The sequence below is a fragment of the Thamnophis elegans genome, chromosome Z, assembly GCF_009769535.1.
Source record: "Thamnophis elegans isolate rThaEle1 chromosome Z, rThaEle1.pri, whole genome shotgun sequence".
Lineage (NCBI taxonomy): Eukaryota > Metazoa > Chordata > Lepidosauria > Squamata > Colubridae > Thamnophis > Thamnophis elegans.
The window spans coordinates 72221589-72240392 of record NC_045558.1 but is presented as its reverse complement, the minus strand read 5'-3'; the positions used below and the strand labels follow the sequence as shown (position 1 = coordinate 72240392).

General features: G+C 37.8%; 1 protein-coding gene across 3 annotated transcripts in view; it reads right to left on the bottom strand.

The window, feature by feature from the left end:
• The window catches only part of SUGCT (succinyl-CoA:glutarate-CoA transferase), a 418586-nt gene that overhangs the window by 110006 nt on the left and 289776 nt on the right, over positions 1-18804 (bottom strand). Inside the window, exon 13 of one of the 3 annotated variants that reach the window (XM_032237977.1) lies at positions 4807-6348. The exons of 1 other annotated variant lie outside the window; for it this stretch is intronic. In XM_032237977.1, the coding sequence (XP_032093868.1) occupies positions 6271-6348 (78 nt within the window). In that variant the 3' untranslated portion in view covers positions 4807-6270. Of the gene's footprint in view, positions 1-4806; positions 6349-17550; positions 18088-18804 lie in introns of those variants that run through there. One more of the 3 variants, XM_032237978.1, reaches the window with a different exon arrangement.

Genomic DNA, 18804 nt, shown 5'->3' with positions numbered 1-18804 from the left:
CCACACAGAATGACTAGTAAACTTGGTTACCCCCCCCCCTCCATACTCAAGTGCCTTTTGTGGAACATTGCAGGCTGGGGGCGAAGATGTGGTACTACAGAATTTATTAACTATATCCATTCATATGATGTGATCCTGCTCCAGGAGACCTGGGCTTATGATAAGATATCCTTTTCTGGGTTTACGGCCATTTTGTTGGCCACTATTAGACAATCTACAGCAGGGAGGGTGGTCTAGCTTGTTTGGTCTCTATTTCTTTGAAAGTGGAGACAGTGGAGCTACCCCTCCCCTGGTGGCTCTTTAGCTATGGCGCTTTTAATTAAGAAAGGACGCATCAAACTGTTAGTGTTCAATGTCTATCTTCCCCCGATGAGGAGGCAAACCGATATCAAGGCTCAATGGGGCACGCTGGAGAACTATATTACTTGTATAGAAACTAAATTCCCAGTGTTTTACATTCTTATAGGGGGTGACTTTAATGCCCGTTTGGGAGCTCAAGTCCCCCCAGCGATAGAGGCACTCTACCCTCAAGAAACCCTCTAGGCCATAGGTCACCTGACTTCAGCCAGACATTCTAAGGATGAATTAACAAATTTTGCTGGCATTCAGTTAGCCCTTCTAGCAGCCCAACACAAGATAATTCTTAATGGGTGTACCCTAGGTGATCTGGCTGGCAAATTTACTTTTAGTTCCTTACGTGGGAGTAGTGTAATTGATTTTGTGCTGGTATCTCAACCTTTAAGAGAGGCAGTCCGTGCTTTTTATGTGGACTGCCTTACAGAGAGCGACCACTATCCCCTGGTTACAATTATTGAGCTTTTTTCAAATATACATCTCCCTAGGGGCCCTCAGATATTACATCCCTATGTGGCCTCGTACACAAGGAGGATCAAATGGTCTCCCAATACTGAAAGAAAGTTTCACTCCTTTTTATTATCTCCAGAGTGTCTCAACTTGTATTAGCAAGTAGTGGCTCAGAAATAGTCTTGGCGTTTAAATCACTAATTAACAGTGTCCAAAGGGAGCTTGGAGTCATCTATGGGCCGAGTGGTCTATATCAATCATGAAGTAATTCTTGGTTTGACAAAAATTGCTTGATGCTTAGGAACCAGATTAAATGGGTTTACCTGCTCTACCGCAACCGAGGGGACAAACGTCCACCAGAGGACTACTACCGTCTGAAGCGGGAGTACAAAAGATTAATTGCTAAGAAAAAGAAAGCTAAAGAAGGAGAGAGAAGTGGGATCTACTTCTCCTCTCCATCCAGTAGAAGGACACCTGATTATTTTGGCAAATTGCTGCCAGCTCTTTGCTGGGCCATCAGGACCTCCCGCTCTGCTGTATCTCTAACAGAGACTGGGAAAACCATTTCTTGGTGATTTACCAGCAAGTTCAACCGTGCCTGACCCACAGCTGTCTCCTGTAGCCCCTGTCTGGCAACCTGTGACCCATGCTGAGATCACCGAGATTATCTCCGAACTCAAGTCAGGCAAAGCTCTTGGCCCTGATGCTATTCTCCCTGATCTGCTAAAATCCAATCCTGAATGGTGGATTCCTCTTTTGGTAAGACTCTTTACTTATATTAATTCCACTGGCAGGATACCTACTTCCTTGAGCTTAGCAATTATTGTGCCAGTTTTTAAATGAGGAAATAGAAACAACCCAGCTGACTATCACCCCATAAGCTTGCTCTCCATTATTGGGAAATTGTGTGCTAAATATCTCTATTGCAGACTCCTCACTTGGGTTGAGGAATCCAATATTATTGGTGCCGAATAAATTGGGTTGGGTCACTGGATCACTGCTTTGTCCTAGCATACCTGGTTGACAAATATACTACTATACCAGGTGGCAAACTTTTCACTGCTTTCATCAACCTAAGGTCAGCATTTGACTCAGTCCCTAGGGGTCTGTTATGGTCAAAACTGCTTAAAAGTTCTATCAACAGATGTTTGTTGTTCTTAATTAGATCTTTGTACAATCAGATCTCAGCCAGGTTAGGTGTGGTCTCCAGGGAGAACTCTCTAATCCTATCCCAATTAAGAATGGAGTAAGGCAGGGATGTGTTCTGGCTCCTCTTCTGTTTAATATATATTTTATCTGACCTGGCCAGTTACATTGGACATATTGAGTCCCACACCCCGAAGCTGACAACTACAAAGATCCCGCTTCTTCTTTACGCTGATGATGCGGTTCTCCTTTCATTGTCAAGGCCAGGACTGGAAAGATTACTTTCTGCATTTGGGTCTTACTGTGTTAAAAACCATTTGGCTATTAATTATGATAAACCAAAAGTATTAGTGTTTGCTAGAGCCCGGAAATTGTATAACTGGGAAATTAGGGGCAATGCTGTTAAGCAGGTTTTCCATTTTAAGTATTTAGGTATTCAAATTCAGAACACCGGTGCCTGGACTAGACACTGAACCCAGGTGCTGAACTCGGCCTTCTGTGGTCACCAGCAGATTTTAAGATTCTTTTATACCCAGGGTGGCCAGTTCATTCTTTCTGCCCTACGTATTTACAAAGCCAAAACGTTGGCCCAAACCCTTCACGGTATTCCCATATGGATATGGTGTTTCAAGGATTGCATTGAAAGAACCCAGGCTGCTTTTCTTAGAAAACGTCTGGGTCTTCCCCCTTATATTGGTTTTGCCCCGATGTATCTGGAACTGGGCATTCGATTGGTGGAATGTATGGCCTGGATTAACACCTTTAAATGGTGGTTTCGAGTGCTTTTTCTGGCAGTTACCTCTCCCTGGCGTTTGCGGGCTCCCATATTTCTCACTGGGAGAAAGAGCTGCTGAAGAAAATACATCTGCTAGGTTTTACGGAGGATGCCTTGGAAAACTATGGTCTTAAAGACGCCCAATTTAGGGTAATCCAATGGCTTGTGGACATTGATTTACAATATATACGAGCCAGAGCCAACAAAACTTGCTCCCCCCTGACTCTCAACCAACTTAATAATTATGGATTGAGGAAGGATGGCTTCCTATTTTTATACTTCAACCATTCCCAAGTAGAGAAGAGCTTTTTCCCTAGCTCGCTTTAATGTCTTGCCCTCAGCACTTTTGGATGGTCGTTTTAAGAGGCTCCCGATTAATGAGCGGCTATGCCCTTGTGACAGAGTCGAGGTTGAAACTGTGGAGCACGTCCTTCTATTTTGCCCATGTATAATGCAGACAGATCTAAATTACTATCTCTTCTTGAAATCATCCCTTCTAGACCTAATAGCTGTAATTTGTTTGTATATTGCCTTGGAGATGGCTTCTCATACCTCCCAGGTTTCCAAATTTTTCTTAAGAGCTATAACCATTAGAAGAGAATGCTGCAACTTCTCTTAGTTAAGCTTTTGGTGACTGATTGCTATGATGCTATGATCAATTCTCTTGTATCTCTTTTGTAGTACTTGTGTTTTGGTCTGTGACCATAAATAAATAAAGTAGTTTTTGATTATGTGTAATTTTTTAAAATATACTTTCCCCTTTAAATGTAAAAATTATCATTGGAACCTAATGATTATAATTGGAGAAATCTAACAAAGAACAATATTTTGAACAATAATTCAACAACCATTAATTACAAAAAAACTATACAAAAAGAAATATGTTAAAAAATAAAATTGGAGTACAAAAATTAGCAAAACTAAATGAAATTCAACTTTAGCTGGAGAAACATTTTGCCTTGTTTGTAAAAACAATGAACAATTGATTGTAGCTTTTATATTAAATAGCAAAGAATAAAACATTTAATTATCCATTAACATGTTGATGTTAGTATTTTAATTTCAAGACAGAAGACATATCCAGAGACTGGGTAGATATGAAAAAAATGAGCAGGAAAGCTGGCAGAAACAAATGAAAGATCAACTGAAAATGGAGCTGCTGCCACGTTTTATTCTCTGCCAATCACCCTATATGTACATGAAATATTCTGAATAATTCTTAACTCCTGAAATCTAAATTCTGAAGCAAATCTGAAATTTCCTTTTATTTTTTTAAAAAAGGAAAGAAATTAGAAGAGTTGTGCAATGAGCATTGTTGAAAAATATAATAAAGTTGGTGAAATGAAAACTGATAAAGAAAATCAAGGTAGATTTAGTTTTGGAGATTATATTCATACTAATTATTGTTGCTTTTTAAAACTAAACTAATATAATGCAAAAAATACTATATTTAATCTTATTCTGTGTATCCTTGTAGCAATTTCAGCTGTAATAATCATCTCATGGTAACATGCTTATTGATAAATGAACACACCAATAAACAATACATACATAGAAGCATGGAAAACTTATTCTCCAAAGGGATATCTCCATGTAACAAAGTTAGCAGAGAGGGAGGGAGGGAGGGGGGGAGGGAGGGAGGGAGGGAAGAAGGGCTCAGTTTTAGGAAAGTGAATAGAAATCTGCCAAAACCTTTCTACAATGCAAATTTCATCTCTCATTTGTTTCTAACATTTTTCTGTCTGAATCTTAATCAAATCTGCAATACCAGAGAACTCACCTTTTTCCCATGTGTTACAGTCCCACATGAATTTGAAAAATCCAATGCATACTGAAGTCATGTTTATGTTTTACCCTATAAATTGCCAGGAGATGGAAACTTGCTTTTAAACTCCGTAGACTTTAATTTAAGGACTCTCATTTTAATAGCAGTGAACAAAATATTTGCATTTTTTAAATACCACACTAGAGCAATCTTAGATACTGCTGTAAAAAAGAAATCACTAAGACTCTATTAATTTCATATTGCAGGATTGATTCCTTACTTTTTTTGTTTTCTTATCATCATTGGATTATCTTCTTTTGGTTCCTCTGAGAACTGTTCTCTAACCCCTCAACAGATTGTTCTTTTATTCATAATGCATTGTTCCATTCAATTTATAGTCAGATTCTCCAAAATATTTGAGAAGATTCCAGAGGGTTTTTTTTCCAGAGGGAAGTAACAACTCAGCATCTTGAATAAATTGACATTAATTATACTTTCCTATGGTTAAATATAGAACAATAGGAATGTTCAGGAAAAACACTGTCCGCAGAAGAATAGATGACATGTCTGCTGATATTCTTGATCAGGTAATCCAAGAAATTAAATCTGCTCCACTTCTAATATTTAGTATCCAGCTTGATGAATCTACAGATGTTGCAAACTGTTCAGAGTTACTGGTTTACATGAGGTATATTAATGATGGCGACTTTAAAGATGAGTTTCTTTTTTGCAAACCTCTTGAAACACAACTACTGCACGTGATGTATTTGACACAGTTGTTTCATTTCTGAAAGAGCATAAGATTTTTTGGGGAAAAGTTTGTGGTGTTAGCACAAATGGTGCTCCAGTTATGCTAGGATGTCGATCTGGAGTTCAATGTTTGGTACTGAATGAGTCACCAAAAGTCATTGGAACTCACTGTATGATTCATCGGCAAATATTAGCAATGAAGACACTGCCACAAGAGTTACAAGAAGTTAATGAAAAGCATCATAAGTTGTGTCAATTTTGTAAAGGCGAGCACTTTGAACAGTCAACTGTTTTTGCAACTGCGCAACGAGTTGGATGCGCCGAACAATGCTCTGCTATTTCACACTGAAGTGAGATGTTTGTTGAGAGGAAAAATTTTAAAATGTGTTTTTGAGCTTCGTGATGAACTCAAAATGTTTTTTAATCAGAAAGCAAGACCGCAGTTTGAAGCACTTTTCAGCAATAAAAGTGAACTGCAGAAAATAGCTTACTTGGTTGCCATCTTTGCCATCTTGAATGAGTTAAATTTATCACTGCAAGGACCAAATGCAACATGCCTCGATTTGTCTGAAAAGATCCAATCATTCCAAATGAAACTTCAGCTTTGGCAAAAAAAAAAAAAAAAAAAAATGGATGAAAATAAAATTTACATGTTGCCTGCTTTCTTTGAGGAACATGACATTGAACCAGACAAACGGATTCCGATGATAATTTTTGTGAAAGAACACTTGCACATGTTTGAAGAGGAAATTTCATCGTACTTTCCAAATCTATTTGACACCCCATTTGCACTTGCCAGAAGCCCATTCACAAAGTTGAAGATGTTTCTGAGACAGCACAAGAGGAGTTCATTGAACTTATTAACAACAATGCAGCAAGAACTGATTTCTCTACAATGCCAGTTACAACATTCTGGATCAAGTGTTTGCAGTCATATCCTGTTCTGTCTGAGACTGTGTTGTGCCTTCTTCTTCCATTTCCAACAACATATCTTTGTGAAACAGGGTTTTCCAGCTTGTTGGTTATCAAGTCAAAATACAGAAGTAGACTTGTTGTGGAAGATGATCTTCGTTGTACTCTTGCAAAAATTGCCCCGAGAATTTCTGATCTGGTGAGAAAGAAGCAATCTCAACCTTCGCACTGATGTTGGCTTTTTACACATACTGTCGCAAAATGTAGCAATGTAGTTTACTGTTGTTATATTAAGACTGTTACCCACCATGCTTCAAGACAAAATTTCATTTATTTGTAATTAGAAATAAATATTTCACAATATATAATTATATATTGTTTTTGTGATTAATTACTATGTTTTAATTATGTTCAATTTATAACAATAAAAATACATCCTGCATATCAGATATTTACATTATGATTCATAACTAGCAAAATTATAGTTATAGAGTAGCAACAAAAATAATTTTATGATTGGGGGTGACCACAACATGAGGAATTGTATTAAAGGGTCGCATTAGGAAGGTTGAGAATCGCTGTTCTAAAATAAAATAAACTGAACTTTGCCATGTTACACAAAGCTAATGTGATATAGGGGTGATAAACAAAACCTGAAATACCAAGAGCATATTATGGCACTTTTGCTTCAGTGGGGAAAGCACCTATCATTGCCTCTTTTTCTGTATTTCTTTCCCTTTAACTATGCCCAAGATGGATTACATAATTCACTGCTAGTAGAAAAATATCATACTTACCAACAACCTTGTGAGGAAGAACAGCAGAATCTATTATACCAGCAACTTTCAGCAACATTACAGCCAGTTTTAGAAAGGCTCAGTTCATCGGCAACTTCAAGAGCTATTTAACTATATAAAATTATTCCTGCCCCAACTAACCATTATAACTATTTGTAACATTAGGAATTAGTGCTTGATTTCCTCTTAGTCCTTAAATATTCCTCTTCCATCTTTTGTTTGTTTCTTTTGTGTGCTTCCTAAGCATGTAGAACCTGTCTGTTTGATAGAATAGTAATAATAAACTATAAATATATATATATAAATATATAAATAATAAATAATAAAACAGTACTTGCAACAGAATATATTAACAGTATTGATAACAATTGTTAGATAACAATACAAAAAGCATTATGAAGTGGTTAATAAATAAGGGCTGTCTGTCAGAGGAACCTTTTTTCTGTAAATTATAATGTAACCTTTTATCTTTCTATCAGAAAGTTTTCAATTCCGGAACATACATCAGAGGGTACTGAATACTTGAAATCAAAGGATATTCTACAAATAGATCCCCATCTCATCTATTCTTGCTATGTATATTGCACCCAAAACCCTTTGAAAAAATATGCATTCCCTCTTTGAATTATTTTATATGCTTGCTTTTTAAAATGTCTTTATTCAAGATATAATTATAATGCAGTTAGAAGAAGAATGGGGTTTACACTGTGATGCTAAAATACTGCTTGAATCACCCAGCCCTCCTTTCCCTGCTCCTCAGACACTGCGGGATTTCAAAGTCCTGCAGCAGAAAATTAATTCTGCTAAAGTAAGCTGAAACTCCATTGATAAAGTTCCCATATTCTCCATATAATATGTTTTTCTCAGAATTAGAATAAAGGCAGCAGTATGTAGAGACACAGAGATACTCATTCAAATTTCAGAATTTCAGTTATTAAAAAATTATGAGCATGTGATTTTAGCAGGCAAGGCAGTTTAAAATTACAACAAGAACTAATACAGCTACAATCTAAGAATACTTGAGTGGAAGACCCTTCAATGAAACTTCAATAAGATCCACGCTTCTCATACCTTTTTGATACTGAGAAAAATAATTAGTATTTCTTTCTCTTTCTAAATTATATCTGCATTTTTAATCTATCATTTGTAAAACCTGATGTGTATTTAATCTGATATGTAAGTCTGATTACGTAATATCTTTTAAAAAAACTAAATTCAACGTACGATTTTCTCCTAAAGAGTTCAGCTGGATTCATCCTTGAACACCATGATTTTGAATGTACAATGGTGATTCTCACAATATGCTAAATCAAATCCAAACAAAAGATATTTATTTAGATTGATATGTTGTACTTCTTTTGGCCTTTCTAAGAAGCAAATTTAAGTTTGCTGTATTATAAAAAAGTACTAGAATAAGTAATTATCATTGGAAATTTTCAGTATTTGCAGAGCACTCTGGCAAAAACACACTTACTTATATATGTCTCTCCCATGAATATGACAATGAGCACCCCCAAAACAATCTTTGTATGGAATTCCTTTATTCATCTACACTTCCTTCTTTCCTTCCTTCCTTCCTTCCTTCCTTCCTTCCTTCCTTCCTTCCTTCCTTCCTTCTCAATGTATTAAATTAAAATTAAAATTAAAAATGAAAGACAGTTAAAAAGCTGGCAAAAAAAGTATATATTTTACCATCCATCTAATCATTGGGAAAATACTGTTCTGGAAAAGCAACCTACTGTCCATGAGATTTTGTTACCTGAAATGGAATAGGGATGTAGGGCACTTTATAACACTGTTTTATTGCCTTACAAACTGCAAAGCTAGAGAAGAGATTAGGCTACATGATTATGTGTACACAAATACCAACTATTCTAAAATATACAGCTGAAATATAATAAAATAATTTATATATCTGCACAGATTGGCAAACAATGTACAACAAAATAGAGCATAAGTTGTTCACACAGTTCCAACATGTTTAATGAAGTTCAATGAATTTTAGCTACAATGACCTCCTCCTTCCCATTTTGTGAGAAGGTTTTACCCACAATTGCCATTATAAGAACTAAATGTTATTTAAAACAGCTGCTATGTTTTTTTCCAAATTTCCTGTCTTGTTAAATCACAGCAGTATCTGGTTTGGTGAAATCCACCCAACATTGTCTCCTAGTTAACTTACAAAGAAATAAACCATCTCCATATGCTTTAGTCACTGTTTGTTTTTCCATCAGCTGCCTATAATGAGAGGTAGGCAATCTTTCACAAGGAAAGTAACAGTGTATGTATTTAGCTACAGTGCAACAGCATAACTGGCTCTAAGATGAAGATGATCGAGGGCAAACTCTTTCTTAAAGGAAAACAATTTACCTTTAAAAAAAAAAGCCAAAGTGACACATGGCACACAGCAACATATTTTCTTCAATATAACTTTCTTGTTAATGCCATGCCTTTTATTCACACAAGATTTCAATTTATTTGATCAAACAGTGAATTTTTTTGTTAGGAATGAGTGATTATTATACAATAGTATTTTACGCTTGCCCAGCATGGTAGTTGAGTTCTAAGACTTTTATTTCAAGTGTTTTATAAGTGATACCATTTTAGTTTAGATTAATTACTAGATATTTGAAAGACTGCATGAAGAACAAGAAGTTGAAGGAGCTAATAGGCTTAAGTGTACCATCTCTTATGTATATCAAAGTAGAAGAAACACACATATCCTACTACAATTATCACAATAAAGAGAATATTTCCCAAACTGAGTTCAAATTTCAAACTATGCCACAGTGGGTTGTTGTTTTGTTTGTTTGCTATTTAACTGTTGGTTTCAAATTGCCACTTGAAAATAGAACCAAACATATTTTGCCTCTTAGCTTGGGTTTTTTGTTGTTGTTGCTGCTGTTGTTACAATCAGTAAAGCTTCAATTTAATGGTTCCAAATATTTAACTTCAGTTCCAAAAAGTCCTTGTCAACATTGCCAACCTTTTTTTTCCTCATAATTTTCTAATAAACTCCATCTTCAATCTAGTTGTGTGCTAAATTGCTTAGGGAATTGTTAATTTTAACCTGACTATCTTTAAAGGAGAATTTGAATCAAAACATCTTCTTTCTCTAAACCCTTTCATGCATTTTTCACAAGAGCTGTATGTAATGACCATCTTACTTAAATCAACAGTATAGAAATCGGCTTTAATTGTCTTCTTTTTGACAGCACAAGTCATCCTGGTTCATCCTCAATTCTCAAGCATTATGAAAAACAGAACTCAGACTTCCCATTTTCTGACATGGGAAAATATTTATTTATTAATTTTGGACCTGTATGTGTTCTGTTATCAAAAACTATAAAAATGCAAGAAAGATAAACCATTATTAGGGAATGAATCTGCCAACTTTTAAAAAACTGATTTTCAAATTATTCCTTTTTAATTTTTATTATCAAGGTGTTTATTAAACTTTTAGCAGAACAGAATAATGCAAATACAAAACATAAAAGAAACAAGTAATTAAATTTTGTATAAAAGAACGCAGGGTTTTCAAACTATTTAGTCTGATTTTAGTAATTATTTGCTTCAATTACTTTTACAGTATTTGCAATTGGTTTTTTCCAGCTCACACTACAAGACACTCAGACAATCACTGTCCTTTTTTACAGTGACTCTATTTAATAGACTAACAAACATCTTCCCATATTCATGAGTACAGTCAAAATGGGATTGGGAAAATAAAGTTTGCAAAAGCATTAAAGGGGAAGAAGACATGTATACAAAATGATATTGCTTGCAATTATTCACTAATTCATTAAGTCAGTGAAAAAGAACAGAAATTAATAATAATAAATGGTTTGTAGAGCAATAAATTAACCCATCAAAGAGTATAAATGAAAAATAATGTCTAGAATCAAAATAGGACATCAAAATACATTGTGAACAAAAGAAAGACAGAGGATAGATGAGATTGGAAAGGGTAGAAAAGAATGCTAAAAAGGAATGATCTCTTCTAGGGCTATTTACTCCACCAACTTCATCTACCAAAACCATCTTGCATTGCTGAATTGGTCCAAAATGTTCAATCTAGGCAGGGGTATCAAACTCGTGTCATCACAGCGGTGTCACATGACATATTGGGAAGTTTCCCCCCCCCCTTCGCTAAACCAGGCCTGGCCTGGCCAGCACATGGCACATCTGGCCCACGGGCCACACATTTGACAGCCCTGATCTATAGCATATGCAGGTGACCATTTGACTTTGTCAAGAAAATAGTGTCTGCACCCAGAGACGATTGGTACACATACCTTATATTTCTTGGCTTCACACACTATTCTGAATCTAAACTATTTACTAAAACATAATTCATATGTTTATATAAATGCTACACACAAATAAATCATTTTATAGCTTAAAAGAATATATTTAGGCTAAAACATTGTGCCAAACCACAAACTGCCCATTACATTTTACCTTAACAGTGTATTATATGAAATAATTATATAAACATTGAAGTTTTGTGTCCTACTTTTAAGGTTGGAAAGAAATGGCCAAACATCTGTTGACTGAAAGTAAGAAGAAAAGGGTTTAGGATTTAAACATTGAGCTTACAATAAATTAGGCTTTGATTCTTATGTGCTGCTGTACACCAATCTAAAATAGCTAAGTAGAATGTTGAGCTTATTAAGCTTCAGCTACTAAGAACTAAATGTGATATTGAATATCTTGGATGCAGTGATTTATTTAATGGTGGTTGTGTGAAATAGCAGGCAGAAGGATATTTGGGGATGTCAACAGCCAAACTGTTTCATTCATGGAAAGCATATGCTCTACTATTGGAATACGATTTTCTTTTCAGTCAATTGTGTAAACCTATACCAGACTTTTTTCTTTAACTAGCTGATAACCCAGCATTGCCTGGGCATTTATAGACGTCGAAGACAGGGAGTCATTGAGAGGGGCCTTTCTACTCCCTTTCCCCCCCCCCCCCATGCACTCCTCTTTCCTGCCCTGTGTACAATCCTGGCACTTTGCTCCAAATCCATCAGGCACTTCCCCATTGGTCCACTGGAGGGCAAACATCACAGCTGGCTTTCCAGTGGAAGCTGGGAAGGAACTGACTTTACAAACAATTTCTCTAGGACACCACACTCACTCTCCTTAATGGCCTAAGCTCTTACTTCTCCATCCCATGACATCACAAACAATTGCCATTGTAGGATGCCGCACTCGCTCTCCTTAACAGGCCAAGTGTTGCAGAGTTGTGCTGGAACACACACAGAGGGACACATACACATACCCACATACAACATGGGTGTCTCCCCCCCCCCCCAGTATTTGTTTCCAGAGGGTGAGTCATCTGTGTACCAAGTTTAATTGAAATTGCTTGAGATGCTCCAGATTTGCTGGAACATACATATATACAGCCTTTTTTATATAGCGAGAAGAGAAAAGAAGAGAAGAGAAGAAGGAAGGTAGAAAAAGATGAAGAAGATGAAGTAGAAGAAGAAAGGAAGAAAGAAGAAAAGAAAGAAAGAAGGAAAGAAATAAAAAGAAGAAAGAAGATAGGATAGAAGAAAAAGAAAGAATAAGAAGAAGAAAGAAAGAAGAAAAAGAAGATAGAAGAAGAAAGAAGAAAGAATGGTGTTTTCCATGTGGGTCAAACGTGAAATAAGTTGAAAGGAATTCTGGAAATTGCAAAACAAAGATAATAGAAAAATGTCAAGCTGGATATGATTACTTTACTTTCCCTTTGGTGATTGCAGTGGTTATTTCATATTTCTTTGATGTAGGTTTCATTATGGTTTATGGTTTTTTTTTCTTGTGTGATTACTGCAACTAATGCAAATGTATAGTAAACCACAACACCTGGCCAAAGTCCTCCTCCTTTTCCATCTCTTGTGTCATCTCTAAATATGTGGAATTAATCTAAGCTATCTCAAAGGTCTAATTAATCACTGATAAAAATTATTAAGTTTAAGGACCAAATCTCTTCAATTTTCAAAGACTAAAATATACTTCAAAGTACTATTTAACACAGTGTTTTTCAACCTTTTTTGTGCAAAGGCACACTTTTTTCATGAAAAAAATCACGAGGCACACCACCATTAGAAAATGTTAAAAAATTTTAACTCTGTGCCTATATTGACTATATATAACACAAGGTGTTATATAGCAAATCAGATACTAAGGCCTAATGCCACAGAGGGGAGAGAAATTCATAAGTTTTCAAGATTTCCTGCACTGCTTCAAACATATACACTTAATACCAATGAATCCACAGCTATTATTTGATACAAGAAGATGGGTATGGAGAACGGAAAGAAATTTAAATTAATAAAAAAAGATGCCACTGAAATCATCTGTTTTAAATTATAATCCCTCTTCCTGACAGTGGATCAATAAAAAAAGATTATGCCCAATTCAAACTGGAAAAATACATTTAGCTCAAAAAAATAAGATCATCATGGTGATGAAAGAACATGGCAAGTATCCCTAGGAATTATCTATCTCCATTTTTTATCAAAGGGCTACCAGCGGCTGTGTGCGTGTACGTTACTCCACGTTATAAAGCTGTATAAAACCCCATCCAATAGGCAAATAAGGAAATACCTGTTGCTCTGGTCTTTAATGCAATTCTTGCTTAAGGCAGAACCCTCCTCCCGCCCCAAAAGACGAGGCAAGCCACGTTGAAGCAAACAGCCTCCGCCACAATTTTTTTTAAAAAAAAACCATGCAGTGGCAGAAATGTCAGTTGTAGGAAAGGGGAAGAATGGCTGGAGGGGGAAGGGATTTTATGAATTACCTCTCTCTCTCTCTCTCTCTCTCTCACACACACACACACACACACACACACACATTCTCCCACGCACAGAGCGGGAAAGGCAGGACCAAAGCCCGCCCGCCAGCGAGGAAGCGCGCAGCGAGCAGCGACGCCGGGCTGCTTCCTCCGCCGCCGCCTTCACTACCCAGCAGACAAAAGCGAGGGTCGGCCGTCGGGGGCTGCTTTCGCCGCGGCTGTCAGTCCCGGCGAAGGCCACGCGTTGCTTAGCCGCTGGACCCACTCCTAGCCCTTCTGGAGAGCACGGTGCGTTTGCGGGAAGGAAGCCCACCCTGGGTCAGAGAAGGCGACGACATGCATCCCTCCCTGACACTAACACGTGCAACGTGCACATTCCCTCTCTCTCAATTTCTCTTGGCTTGCAGCTGCAGCTGCTCTCAGGCAGGGTCAGCCCAGAGCCTGCAATGACAAGCCCCACCCTGAAGTTGGAACAATGCACCAGCCTTGCGCGGCTCCCTCTTCCTCAAGCTCGTCGTCCCCTGGAGAAAATAGGATCGTGCACGTGTGCAACGGCCACGGGGCTTGCCCTAGCTTTGGTTCGGGTGAAAGGGACAAAGTGCTTTTCCTCGACTTTTAGTTTTGCCACAGCGGCGGGAGATTAAGCGAATTCGCCCCGAAGGCTCCCAAGACAACAGAGGCCGAGTTCAGAAAGCGCATTTTAAAAACAATTTTTTTTGGGGGGGGGCGAAATCGTACCGCGCACCTCTCATTTGACTTAAGCGTATCGGTTCTCTGCTATCGCGGTTCGGGTGCTGTCCTCCCCCTCCCTTCTCCTTTCATTGTCGCCCTTCCTCCCTTAACAGTTAGAGATGTCAGAGATATCAGAGATGTCCCGAGGCCAAAACACCCGGTGGGTGTTTTTCCCACAGCACACCTTACACTATGTCACGGCACAATAGTGTGCCGCGGCACAGTGGTTGAAAAACACTGATTTAACATATTAAGAAAAACAATGTAATGGGGAAGGAGAGCAAGAGCAAGACCTAAGCTAACTTTTAGCTATGAAAAACAAATTGTCTGCCAGATCTCCATCATAGGCTTTCTGTTTGATGCATGCTTGCTGCCATTGTAACAGGGCTGCCATTCTAACGGGAAGGGGGGCATGGGATTAGGGTTAGGGAAGTGGGCTGGTATAACGAAGGCTCATGTGAACTAAAAGGAAGGTTTGCTCTCAAGAATTACTGTGCTGCTGAATAAAGTTGTTTACACCCAGTCAAGACCAACCCTGTGATGTCACAACGTGCGGTCTCGACATTCCGAGACCACCATTGATACTTTTACCACTGGACGGTCCATTGCAACCTAAACCATCCCGCAGAGATGATGATCAGGAAGACAAAGCCTTGCTGGTCTCAGGGACATCGCAATGTCCCTGATAGACGCAAGGGAAGCGCTTCAAGCCGGTGGTAAACAGACAACCCCCAGGCTGATGAATTCAGGACGGCTCCGGAAGGAAGGAAGTGAAAAGAAAAAGTGAGTCCATCTGGTGAGATATTTTTTCTATTTTGGGAAAGACTGCCCAAAGAAACTTTTTTAAAAAGTCAAATTAGATCCTTAAGTAAAAGAACTAAGCAGCGAAATTAACATATACTGGACTGCTTTTGAAAGCTTTTTTTTCTTTGTAATTATACTTTGGGGATTGAAGTGCTCGCCAGGTTTCTTGTTTCTCCTCTTAAAGTGAACAGATTGATTTTTTTTCTTCTGCCTTTTGTTGCTTTATATTTTGACTTTTGGATTAAAACCTTCCTTTTTATTTTAACAATTCTTCCTTTTACTTGTTATTAAATTCCATTAAAGAAATTTAAAGAACTTTGTTTCCTATAAGCCAGAGATATTCTAGATATTAGAAAGTGAAAAGTAGCATCACTGCCACTCAGAGGTCAAAGGCTGGAGTTTTTGAAACAACGTATCTCTTCTCTTTCCTTCTTTGATCTCACTGAGTTTGTAGCTGAAGGGTTTGCAACTTGTTTACAGAAACTGATAAAGAGCCAAGGGCATGAATTGTTTTCACAGGTGCCTTTGAGAACTTTTTTGGCAGGGGAGAGAAAGGGGGAAAAACCCTTCTCCTTTGAAGAGCATAAAAAATATTGTGTTCAAGTCAACCTAAAATAAAAAAATATATAAGAGGCCTGGAAGGCTAGAATGGCAGTGGTTATTCGTTTTTTTTTCCTACTTTTTTTGGAAACATGGATCAATATTCAGATGAGGAAACCTTAAAATTCCAAAATATCTTGGCTGGAATTCAAAATCTATTGGAAGGATATGGGAGAATTGAGAAGAAGTTGGAAAGACTAGTCTTCCTCACAGCAAAAGATGAAGGGGTTGAAGCCCCAAAAATTAAAGGGGAGAATGACGACATAAAGACAAGACAATAGATGAATTCATTAATGGAGGAAATGTGGGTGAAATTGAAAAGAAGGGAATATGGAAAAGGGAATTCGACGAACTGGAGCCCTGCTCAAGATTCCAAGATACAGAAGAAAAAGAAATGGTAATGATGATGGATTTAAGAAGAGAAATTCTTTCAGAAGCACAATTGACTACCAAAGACAAGCTAATTTTAGTAACAGCTGGAGGGCAACGAGATTACCTGAGAGATTCTCCAAGCAACAAAGTGCAGAGAGAAGTTTATAAAATTCTTATAAAGGAGATAAAAAGAAGACTGACACCACAGTTGGCAAGAGAGATAAGAGTGTTTTGTTACTGGAAAGATACAAGTTGAAAATGAAAGTTGATAATAAAAAATTAATTGATTTTGGTGATCAATAAGTAGGAATTTAGTAATTCTTAGATTGTTTTAGATTGTTATTAAATGTTTACTCATTAAAAAATAATTAACTATAATAACAATAATGAAATGATAATGGATATAGCTTAATGATATATACATGTACTGGCAAACTAGTAAAAGAAATTTGAATTTAAATTACAGATTGTGATCTGGGGAAAAGATCTATAAATTTTATTAACAATTTTTTATTTAGATCTTGTCAAAAGGTGTAAGGTTTTTTTTCTTTTTTTCTGGATCTGACGAGGAGATGGAATATAAATAGTAAATGATTTTTAACCAATTATAATAACAAGGAAATGTAAATGGATATTGTTTAATAATATATACATGCTCTGGTATTGGCAAAAGCAACTTGGATACAAATCCTAAACAGCGAGTTGGGGGGAAGGGGAGCGAAGATTTAGAAACTTTATTAATTGACTTTTACCTAGAAGATGTCATGAAGGTGTAATGTTATTGGAGGATTTTTTGAAATAGCTAATGAATGCCATTATGTGGTTGTGTCTTTAAGTATGAATGATTTGAAGTAAACACACGTTCAAATAATTGTAATCAAATAAGAATTGTGGTACATTGATAGTAAGATATACAAAGATTTTTGATTTAAAGTGTATAATCTAATATGAACTATAAGTAATGACTGTGGAAGAAATGCACAAAAGTTATCTGTAACCCATCGACACACTTTCTATAAGGTGTAATGAAGGATGATTCTTTTTTGTGTTTTTATTCAATTAAAATAAAAAAACTTTAAAAAGACCAACTGTCCTAGAATTCCAGATGGGTGAAAGCACCTGAAGATGTGCTCCACATGACACTATTCCAGATGTGGATTAGACATTCAGCCTGGGTCCCTGGGGGGAGGGACTGGGGGAAACTTTCAAAATGTAATTGCTTTATATTGAACTACTGAGGAACGAGTGGAGGCTAGTTCAATGTTAAGTATTTATTTAACATCAACAAGACAACTAACAGCTTAGAACAACACTTTCCCTGTCTGACAGCTATTTATACCCCAAGCTATCAGACAGGTAACCAATCGGGTGTCTATGCTTCTCCCGCTAGCTGGCAGGTGCATCAGAGCCAATAGAAATCATTTAAGCTTGATTGTATCCGCGAGGACTTAACACTCCTTTCCCGGGGATTGCGCAGGTGTAGTCCTGTAAGCAGGCAGGCCGGCATTAGTTCCACCCTGAGCATCTCAGTTCCTGGGCAGGAGCCAAAGGAATAGGTAGTCCTGGTTCCTCCTCTGTTGGAAGATGGTCGTCAGCAGTGACTGCAGATTCCATTCCTGACTGCCTTTTGGAAAGAGCAGATAAGCTGGCCAACAAAAACGCACCAGGCCGTGGATGCCAGGCTTCTGCTGGTAGTGAGAAGTCCTGCTGGGAGGCAGCATTAAAGGCTTGATTAGTCTGTTTTTGAGATGGTTGTGGTGGAAACTTGGCTTCAGGTCTGGCTTGCAGGGTGCAGTGCTGCAGTTGATCTATATGGTGCCGCCATTGTCATCCATCATCTAACCTGTAAGAATAGGGCCTGGTTACTTGAATAGTTATTCTGGGCACCAATTTGGGGTCATTGATGCAGTTACGGGAATATATGCTATCACCTGGCAGAAAACTTCTAGTGTGACCGGACTGTGTTTGTGGGGATTCAGTTTCATATGTGGGGTGCAAGCGGTCTAGTATAGTTCACAAGTGCTGCCCCATGAATAATTCTGCAGGACTTTTGCCTGACCCTGGACAAGGAGTTGAGTGTTGTATTGTTAGGTAACTTGTGATTTTATCTGTCCAGTTACCAGGGCCCATTTGGTGCAAAGCCTGCTTGGCCAAGCAAACCACTCGTTCAGCCGGGCCATTACTGGCAGGGTGGTAGGGAGTCACCAGAACATGTCTAATACCTAGTTTAGCCAGGAATACCTGGAACAAAGCCGACATCAGTTGTGGTCCGTTATCGGACACTAAGGTGTCTGGTAATCCATGAGTAGTGAAAAGGTGTTGCAAGGTTGTCTCTGAAGTGGTGGAATACATGGGTGTTAATTCCACCCATCTTGAATAGGCCTCTACGACAACCAAAATGGTCTGACCTTGGACCAGGCCCACAAAATCCATGTGGATACGGGACTATGGTCCATGAGGTAATTCCCATTCCTAGGTTGGTGCCACCAGCAGAGCAGGGTGCGACAGATGTCAACCTACTCAGCAATTGCTTCATCAAATTTGGGCCACCAGACATAGC